Below are 9,967 nucleotides of genomic sequence, written 5' to 3' on the forward strand. Positions count from 1 at the left end.
GTCACAGCAGTAAAAGGGTTAACTTGGATGTTGTCGCAGGTCAACGCCACAACATGAAACTTTATTGGTGTGGTGGATGTGAGAATTGCCGAGGAAACGGAGCGATGTAAAGAAACCAACAACAACAAATAACCACTGGTGGTTTTCCAGTGTGACAAGCGGGGCACCACAAAGGCCTGCCTGTGGTTTTTCCACCAGCAATGAGAAACCACTCAACTCCAAATAGAACATGAAAACAGCGTTGCGCACACGTGTGCGTAAAACTGCTTGCGTCCATTAAGGGTTTTCATGGACGCATACACTTATATATATATATATATATATATATATATATATATATGTGTGTGTACATTTGTGCCTAATTTGTGCGTAAAATGTATGCGTAAAACTGCGTGCGTACACGAGACGCTTATTTGCGTCCTTAGAAGTACAAGAGTATTTTAGATGAAATTTTTCTTTGGATATTTTAATATTTTGCAACACATAAACAACAACAAAAAACATCCTCCCCCTTTTCTGTTTTCGTGCCCCCCTCCCTTCTCCGCCCAAAAAACACACAGCTCTCCTCAAAGTAGGCGGTAATCATTAGTGGAAAACGGCGTTTCGCCATTAAGCCTCCCAGTACTACCTGCCATTGGAGGGGCACCTGGGATTGATGAGGCGCGGTGGCCAATGAGACCTCGAGGAGCCAATGAACGAGGCGCAGTTTAAAGGGGGCGGAGGAAGAGGTAGAGCCAGTCCACGGAGAAACAGGGACCCTCCGCCAGAAAACGCAGAGCGAGCCACAGAAATAAATGCGCGTCCGGGTGGAACGGCGGCTTTTTTTCAGATGCTCCTGCTACTCCTCGCACCGCGTTAGCCTCTGAGATAATTATTTCAGTCTTTTTTAGTGCGTTTCCAGCGCATCCTGCTGTCGTAGTCAAGGAGAGAGGACCCAAGGAAACTCTTTGATGTTTGGATTCAACGCGTAAAAGTAAATTAGAAGTAGATCAGATTTTAATACGCCTTTTTTTCCTGCCCATATTTTTCTCTTTTGATGTAATCATGAGTGGAGCAGCCTTCTGAATTCAGCTTGATATGGTGTTTCCAAAGCTGGAAGCTGAATCGTTGTGCGCCAGCATCAATATTTGATTTTTTTTTTTACTGATTTGCCTTTTTTATAATTATTTTCCTGTGCTGATTGATACAAAAATAATAACCGCTTCTGATATCATGTTACTGGATGCTGGCCACCAGTTCCCCGGACTGGGAGTGGGCTCTTTTGCCAGGCATCACTCAGCAAGCGAGATGCAGGAGAGAGACTTGAGTTTGGCACAGAATAGCTTTGTAGACTCCGCACACATGGGTGCGTTTAAGCTCAACCATGATCTCTCCCCGGGACAGAGCTCTGCCTTCACCTCTCAGGCGCCGGGGTACCCCGCCGCGGCTTTAGGGGCTCACGCTGCCCATGTCACGTCGTACGCAAGCTCTCCTTTCAACTCCACCAGGGACTTTCTCTTTCGCAGCCGCGGCTTCGGAGAATCCTCTCCGGCCAGCAGCCAACACACTATTTTTGGCCCCACGGCGGGATCCCTCCATCACTCCCACACAGACACCCAAGGCCACATTCTCTTTCCCGGGATCCACGACCAGCATGGCTCCCACGGATCCCCGAACGTCCTGAACGGGCAGATGAGGCTCGGACTACCCGGAGAAGTTTTCGGACGCTCCGAGCAGTACCACCAGGTCTCCAGCCCGAGGACCGACCCCTACTCCGCCGCGCAGCTCCACAACCAGTATGGCTCCATGAATATGAACATGGGGATGAACATGGCAGCCCACCACCACCCCGGTGCCTTTTTCCGGTACATGAGGCAGCAGTGCATCAAGCAGGAACTCATCTGCAAGTGGATCGACCCCGATCAGCTCAGCAACCCCAAGAAGTGCTGCAACAAAACTTTTAGCACCATGCACGAGCTGGTTACGCACGTCTCCGTGGAGCACGTCGGGGGACCGGAGCAGACCAACCACGTCTGCTTCTGGGAGGACTGCTCCCGGGAGAGCAAGCCGTTCAAGGCGAAATACAAACTGGTCAACCACATTCGGGTGCACACGGGGGAGAAGCCGTTCCCGTGCCCCTTCCCCGGCTGCGGAAAGGTCTTCGCGCGGTCGGAAAACCTAAAGATCCACAAGAGGACGCACACAGGTAATTCCACTTTTAATAAGAGTTTTGTTGTGTTCCTCGCGCGTACATGTGCATTTGTGTTGTGACAAACTCACAATCAAATCTAATTAAGAGAAGGTATTCTCGGCCGCTAAGGCAGCAGGCATTAAAAGTAGATTTTGGAGCGCATCCAGCAGGGACCGGGTCCGGTTTACGGTCATGTTGCACAGCTTTCACCAGCCACGTAAAACAAGGGAAAAAATCTGATAAACGATTTTCGGTTGGAAACAATTTCAAGGCCTGTGGACGTTTTACTGTGGCAGCTCAACTTTACTAAATGGGTCAAAGGGGACGGTCGAAGCGCTTTGCGTGTGAAGGACAGTAAATCAGCTCCACAGCGCGGGTCCGCAGCGACCCTCATGGTCTCTGGGCCTCCCCAAATATTTGAATTTGCTTGTATGTAAATAGGAGAGGAAAAAGAGTGAAAGAATTTCCTTTTGTTTTTAGTTTTCCGAGCGTGCGTTTTTGTGCCAAACAGAAGCTTTTCCACATTTTAGGATCACGTTATTTGGGAAAATTCCTTGTGGCTTTATGCCATGAAATTGATCAAGTGCTAATTAGATTTTACTGTCTCCCCAGCAAATGTTTTTTTTTTCTGGGCCCACAGTGGACGGCCTTTGCGTCCCTCCCCCTCTCCCAAACCACAAATGCGCATTTTGGGGGGGGGAATTACGCACTAAAATCCTGCTATTTTGAAAAGTCAACTTTTGGATGTTAGGCAGGCTAATAGTTGTTAGTTTGTATTTTTTTGCTCACTTCCATCTTTATAAAAAATAAATCTATTTTTTGTCTTCTATTTTGTTGAAACAGGAGAAAAACCCTTCCAGTGCGAGTTTGAAGGCTGCGACAGACGGTTTGCAAACAGCAGCGACCGGAAAAAACACATGCATGTTCACACGTCGGACAAGCCATATCTCTGCAAAATGTGCGACAAGTCCTACACACATCCCAGCTCTCTACGGAAACACATGAAGGTGAATATCAGCCTCTAAAGCTGCTTGTTTTCACACAGTCTGTGAAAGTTCTTCATCTTTTATAAATCTGATTTGTTTTAGGTCCACGAATCATCTCCATCAGCATCAGACTCATCACCAGCAGCCAGCTCTGGCTATGAATCCTCCACGCCTCCGGGCCTGGTGTCTCCCACCACAGAGACCCAAAGCAACACCACCCTGTCCCCAGCCTCAGCTGTGCACAACACCACCAGCCACAGTGGCCTGTCCTCCAATTTCAGTGAATGGTATGTGTAGGACTAACCCGAAACGAAGCCACACACACTCTCTTCACAGCACTGGGCCACATTTCTGCAGGAGACAGGGACACTGTGCACACGGGAGGCACATTTATTTTTTATTCTGTTGTTCCACCAGGAAAGATGATGATTGCCAACAGGGGATATTTCATAATGTACATATTTACTAAAAAAAAGAAAAAAAAAATACCCACTCTCCCATCTGTTGTGATAGTTTGTCAGTCTTTGTTGTATAGGTGTTCCTTCAATGGTAGCTATCTCTAACTGGACTCTTAGTGCACATATTGCCATGAAATTGTACTATATTGTTGAATATTGTGATCCCAAGGCAAACTGATTGTATCATACTTTAACATCTATAAACTGGAAAGAGTGCCAAAGTTAACATTTAACTCAAAAAGACCACAATAATATGCTTGTGAATGTACATTTTAGTTAAACTTGTGATGTTTTTGTGCTTTGCAAGTTTGAATTGTGAAATCTTGGAAGATTGTGAGGACAAATAAACGTTGTGCTGGTTGATTTTTTTTCCTTCCTGTAACTACACCCCTCCTTTTGTAAATATTAGCTGCCATATTTATCCATTTGTAATTAAATTATGGTATTTACTTGCTACAGATGAAACAGTATTTATAAAGAATGTTTCTTTACTATAAATATGTACAATGACGAGCTAAAACACGGGCAGTTGTTTCGTTCTGTGCTTTTGTTCAAAGTTTTAAAATGTGTTTCCTCTCTTATTGTAATAAGAATTTTACTGCATACAAATATAATAAAAAGGTGTTGCAAGTGAATATTTTTTTCTGTTTGGCTCTTTTTTATATACATTTTTATAGAGAGATTTTTATAGTTTTTTTTACATGAATTTTTCATAATATCAGTTGCTGATAGAATATTAAAGTGTTTTACTTCAAGCTTTGCAAAGCATGTCCCCAGGCTGAAAGCATAATTTAAAAAAATACTGAAGTTTACAAAAAAAAAAATCAAATTTGAAATAAAAATATATCAAAAAATGTAGTTAATAAAATACAAATAATTTAAGTTTCTTTAGGATCAAATACATTTTTAAATATTTCCCTCAAAGCTCCTTTAAACTCTTCTTCATCCAAGAGAAAAACAATGAACTTGAACTTGATTTATTTAGGTAATTGTGTTACCCTCTAAATGGAATTCATTCAAGATTCAAAATCAACTAACATTTTTTTCTTTTTTTTTAGTTTTGTTTGTTTAGTGTCATTTTTTGTGGACGCACGGGAACGCGTAAAAAGCGGAATGAATAAATAGTTGTGGTGTTTGGTTTGCTCCTGCGTGAATGATTGGCTTTCATCGCCGCCACATTTGCTCGTGTGCGTCATGGATGTTCAGAGCTGCAGGCCGCGTCTCCGCTGCAGCAGCAAGTGGAGCTCCTTGACTGCAGACAGTGCTGTCTCTTGTTATCCAGGCTGCTCACATTAGGTTGACAGAGTGATGTAAGTAAAAAGGTTGATCTCCAGGGAAACTGCGCATCAGTTTCTACTAAATTATTTAGATTTTTTTCCTGTCGTAATTGTGTTGGATGATTAAAAAAAATATTAATTAAATAATTTTTACATGTGGAAATAACCTCCCAGTGGCCCCTTCCGTGGCTGACCTCCCCGTCTGAAGAAGGTGTGACCTGTTGGGAGTGGGAAAGGTCAGCTCCACACAGTGCGTCCATGGCGGTTCCTGTTCGGCTCCTGCTGGGCTGATATTGATCCGCAGAGGAGGAAGCGCTTTTCTTCCTCCTTCTCGTTGCTCTTTGTACATTGTTGCGTGAACTGTAAGGAGGCTATGGAGACAACAAATCCGCAGCCAGACTCGCTGGGCCCGGAGAGTCCAGATGAAGCAGTGCCGCGTGTTTTCTTTTTTTCCTCTAAAGTTTAGGGTTGTTGCTCAGTTGTGCGCTCAGAGAGGAAACAAAACTGTTGGGGATCAGAAAATATGACATTTTTATTTTATTATTTTTTTAGAATAAAGTTAACATCTGACACGTGAACTTACAGTGTGAAAAAAACATAAAAATAATTGAAACAAACTGATCATAAATGCGCATTTATTATGGCACAGGTCTGGATCCAGTTTTGGGTAAACTGGGGCGCACGCCGGCTCGGTTCTGGAGCACTTGTGAAGGAAGCTCCGCAAAGGTTAGACTGAACTTTGCGCAGCTGTGTGAGGTAAACACCGAGAGAAAGGCTCCTGGGAGGGAGAAATCACGAGTGCAGGGATGCTGTCAGTGCGCGCGTGGGTGTGTACAAACTGAGCTTATTGGTTTGTAACACGCGCGACTGTAAAATGTCAATCATGGTGTTGTTATTAATTGTCACGCAGGCGTTTAACAACACCGGGAGGCTTGTGTGCGTTTTTTGCGCAAAAATGTCAAAAAAGCGACGCGTTTTTATTCCAATAAATGCACTCTCGATGAATATTTTTACATAAAGACGCGTCAAACAATCTAAACTAAGTTAAATATCTATTTGTGTACCCTATTTTTATATGATGATGCATTTTAAATAAACAAATGTTCTATTTATGGAGTTATAAGTTTAAAACAGTGACACCTGATTTATTCTCCTGGATGAAATCGAACACTAAACTATTCCATGACACTTACTCACTATAAATAATCAAAAAAAAAAAAAAAGATTAAACACTAGATTTATTAAAATAAAATAAAAAAAAAACAGGATTTTACTGCAAGAAATTTTGGAGATGAAAAAACTATTTTTGCAAAACTTTTAAATCTTGTGCAAAAAGGTAACAAACAACACAATTTTGAGCGATTTTTTTTACCCTTTAAGCTGCTTATTTTAAATTAAACTGTATTTATACTTGAAAATGTTTAAGACATTTTTTTTTTAGAAATAGACCCAACAAAATAAATGCACGTTTGTTGTTTGAAGCTAAATTAGTACCAATTGAACTAAGGATGGTAAAATAAATGCAGAAATCTGAAGTTATTTCAGGAGAAAAGTTTTAGAAAACTTTTAAAACAATTGTTACATCCTTCAATTAAGTTTTAGTGTGAAAACAGACATTTTGATCGAGATTTCAATCATAGACTTAGAAATAAAGCAAAAATGGGGTAAGAAGCATTTTTAAAGAGTTGTTAAATGTTTAAATGAAAACATTTGATTCATTTCACTGTTGTGATGAATACGTCGTTTAAAGATTTAAATGCAACCTCTCTTGACTTTCCTTCCTCCCTCCCTCCATCTGTCCTGTCTGCCCGTGTCTGTCTGTCTGTCTGTCTGTGACATGGCTTATGTTGTGTTTGTACTGAATTGGAAGTACAGTCTGCCTTCCTGTGCATCACAGCTCCCGTGGCCTTTCATGTGAGTTCAGCGGCTGCCTTTCTCACAAAGATGAATGTGTTTGCAGTGAAAGAGCCGGAATGGCTGTCACTTCTCCTGGCACAGTGCAGAAACAAACAAACCCTCCCCCCCCCACTACTCCTTTAAGGAAGCTGGCGCTGGCGCCTCCCTTCGGACATAAACACTTCAGAGTCAGGAGCAAAATAGCCTCAAAAGCTAAACGCGCTCTCTTTCATGCAAAAAAAAGCTTGGCGTGACTGGTCCTCTTTTGCACAAAAAAAAAAGGAAAGTGGAGAGGTGCAGAGTAAATTACATACTTGAGCAGGACTGAGGTGTGCTTTTTGTTGTGCCTCCCCCCCTAAAAAAAGGTGTTAGAAATTCACTTATCCTTCAAATACCCTGCATCCTTCCCCGCCGTTGTTTTTGAAGAAAACTTCCCAATATGGCTCCCATACAGCTCTGTGCCAAATTGGCTTCGTTCTGCAATGTGCAGCAATTAGAAGGCGATTTCCACTATTTTGCTTTAAGACAAAAGAAGCGCCCCATCAAACGGCGCGATTTCACCGGCTCCTTCGCAGATATGTAAAGCGAGTCCACGACAACCTTCTCAGTTGGGCCTACGAACTTCCACTTCCTCCATTCACACCACACTAGGCCGAGGAAATTTTCAATTTCCCCACACCTGTAAACATGCTGTTTTACCTTGACTCCTTTGATCTTCAAACAGGCCAGAGCCGTGCCCCGAGGGACTCGGCTCGGAGAGGTGACTAGGGGTGTGTGTTCTCTTGGTTTATGGGAACGCTTGGGGAGTAAAGGAACAAACACTTTTGGGCATTACACCTTTCATATTTTGATCTTCATCAAGCATCAAAAGAAGTGTTTTTGAAGTAAAAGCAAAAAGTAATTAGCAGGAAATGATCTTTAATTTCATCTGAAGTTTTAGTGTGTTTGGACTGTCAGTGACTCAAACTCTAAAAGTTTAATCTGTGAGTCACAACAAATCATTTCCTCTTGTTGATCTGTTTGAATGTTGGGAGTGACACATACAAAAAAGGATTTTTTTTTTTTTTTTAAACAAATGGTGCCAGTAAACGGCGACGTGTGCTCCTGCGCCCCTCTACTGTCAGTCAGGTTCAAATCAAGAGCGATAAAGTAAAAATAAAAATCCCCCGCTCCTATTCAAATAGATTTATATGACACGACACAGGAATGAGTTGAATATGCCCCCTGCTACGTCTACACACACATGAACACACACTAGCCTAGCATCCTTCTGTCACCTGGTGTGTGTTTTCTCATCTTTTTTAGATTTATTGATTTCCACCCCCCTCCCTTAAATCTTACAAGCTATAAATCTAAAGGAGGAGAGCTTTCATCAAACTTTTGAGATGATTTCATTCCTGTGATGTGACAGTGTGTTGGCTGTCTGTCTTAAAACACGCTAAAAGCCTGGCGAACTTCCACGACTCCCATCTAATAAGACAGAAATGAAAGAGGACAAGGATCAAACCGGTTGCGGTCCCCGCGATGCAGATAATATTCAGTAAGTCGTTATCACTCTGATCTTAACAGCGTTTTCACTGTCTGCTGCTCTCCAGAGGGTTCCATTCACCAGAGGAGACAAACAAATAACACACGGGTGCAGGCTTTGTCACATGCAAATCAGAGGGAAACGTGCATCTCGCATTTCCATCTGCAACACCATTTGGTTGCAGTAATAGGGGCTATCGGTTGCATACCTCAGCATTTGTATCAGATTTTAGCTGAAATCGGAAGTGGCAGGACAAGTTCTCGTGGGTTTGTCGGTGTTAGTCTTTCCCCAGCAGGACGCCACTCAGATTGCACCCTATAGACGTGGTGGGCTCTCTCGGAAGGGGTTGGGAATGCTTACTTCCAGATCTGGAGTTTAGTGGGCTGGAAGAAACTAATTTGATTGACTTTCACCTCCTTTTCTGTTCTCTCTCTTGTATCTCCAAGTCCCCTGACAGTAAGAGACTTTTCTGCTCAGTGAGTGTATTGACTAGCAGTCAGTTAGCACTTGACATGTCAATGTCCAGTCCAATCAAGTCCTGTTATATTCTAGGTGTTTCTGTATATATATTGTTTTTGTCGGCAGAACTGATGTGCTTGACAGAAAATGTGATGATGTCAGAGTTCGGCTGAGATTTGTTCTGCGTGTAAAGATGTGAGGAGTTTGTTTTAAATGTAAATAAGTTACTCTTATGTGGATATTTTTTTTAAATTTCAACTTTTTTGTTTAAATCATTTAGTTACTGACTCACTCTAATGAAAAGGTGTTTATAAATGTTCATTTTTCTGATGATGGAGGACAAATATGAAGAAAATTTAAATTAAAATTCCACTTCTGAGTATTACTTTTTGTTCTAAATGATTAACAGACAAAAAAACTCTTGGATTAAGTTTGTTTTAGTTGTGTATGAAATAGGATGGGTAAGCCGCAAACTCACTGCTCCGCTCTATTCATATATATTCATATATATCCACAAAAATAGATCCATGAACGTCTTTGTTTTCCTCATCTGTGCTAGAATCTGGATCTAAACTTTACGATACTGTTGCACCAGTGATGTTAGGTGGGGGGTGTGAGGGGCTTTAAGCTATAGTGGGAGAAGGTGTAAACAAAGGGATGATGGGAAGGGTCATTCACTCCTGCTGCTCTGCAGAAACTATGTCCGACAGATTTTTTTTTTTAAATTATGGCTAAAAACTGCATAATCCTAATTAAAAGACCACTGGGAACAAATTTACAATAGATCAAAAGATAATTGGAGTGGAACTTTAAATTATTATTTTTTTGTAATTTATTTTTATTGGATTTTCAATAAACTTTAGAGTACTGTATTACATTTTACAAAGAGTAGTCAATCACAAATAGATTAAAAGTTAAAGAAGAACCCCGTAAGAATAATAGACCCTTTTCACGATTACGTAAAATGGCGACATCGCTGCTATTGTGTAAAGTGACTTCCGGTTTAGACCAGCAAAACTGACAGCTGAACACAATTTAACATAAATAAGAAAAAGGAACCAGTTGTAACAGAAATTTGTATATTTATTTCATAAATGTCCTACCTAACTATGTTAGTTTTCCTCTCTTACACTCAAAGAAATGATCCATTGGATGGACTCAATTTAATTAAGGGCAGGTTTTCCATCCAATAA

At 41.5% G+C, this 9,967-nt stretch overlaps 1 protein-coding gene across 1 annotated transcript; it reads left to right on the top strand.

Annotated features, from left to right (window-relative positions):
- Positions 1-399: 399 nt before the first annotated feature.
- On the top strand, positions 400-4,249 carry zic2a (zic family member 2 (odd-paired homolog, Drosophila), a). The gene is made up of 3 exons (XM_024286656.2): positions 400-2,185; positions 3,014-3,177; positions 3,259-4,249. Exons 1-3 carry the CDS (start codon positions 1,213-1,215, stop codon positions 3,451-3,453), a joined length of 1,332 nt encoding a protein of 443 aa, XP_024142424.1. The 5' UTR covers positions 400-1,212; the 3' UTR covers positions 3,454-4,249.
- The last annotated feature ends 5,718 nt before the right edge of the window (positions 4,250-9,967 follow it).

The sequence above is a fragment of the Oryzias melastigma genome, linkage group LG21 (genome assembly GCF_002922805.2).
Source record: "Oryzias melastigma strain HK-1 linkage group LG21, ASM292280v2, whole genome shotgun sequence".
Classification (NCBI taxonomy): Eukaryota; Metazoa; Chordata; class Actinopteri; order Beloniformes; family Adrianichthyidae; genus Oryzias; species Oryzias melastigma.

What these genes read in the sequence shown, in the direction of transcription:
- zic2a (XM_024286656.2), top strand. Translation starts at nt 1,213, where the DNA reads ATGTTACTGGATGCTGGCCACCAGTTCCCCGGACTGGGAGTGGGCTCT. An exon ending in CCACAAGAGGACGCACACAG is followed by an intron (nt 2,186 to 3,013) that starts GTAATTCCACTT and finishes TTGTTGAAACAG; the next exon opens with GAGAAAAACCCTTCCAGTGC. An exon ending in CTCTACGGAAACACATGAAG is followed by an intron (nt 3,178 to 3,258) that starts GTGAATATCAGC and finishes GATTTGTTTTAG; the next exon opens with GTCCACGAATCATCTCCATC.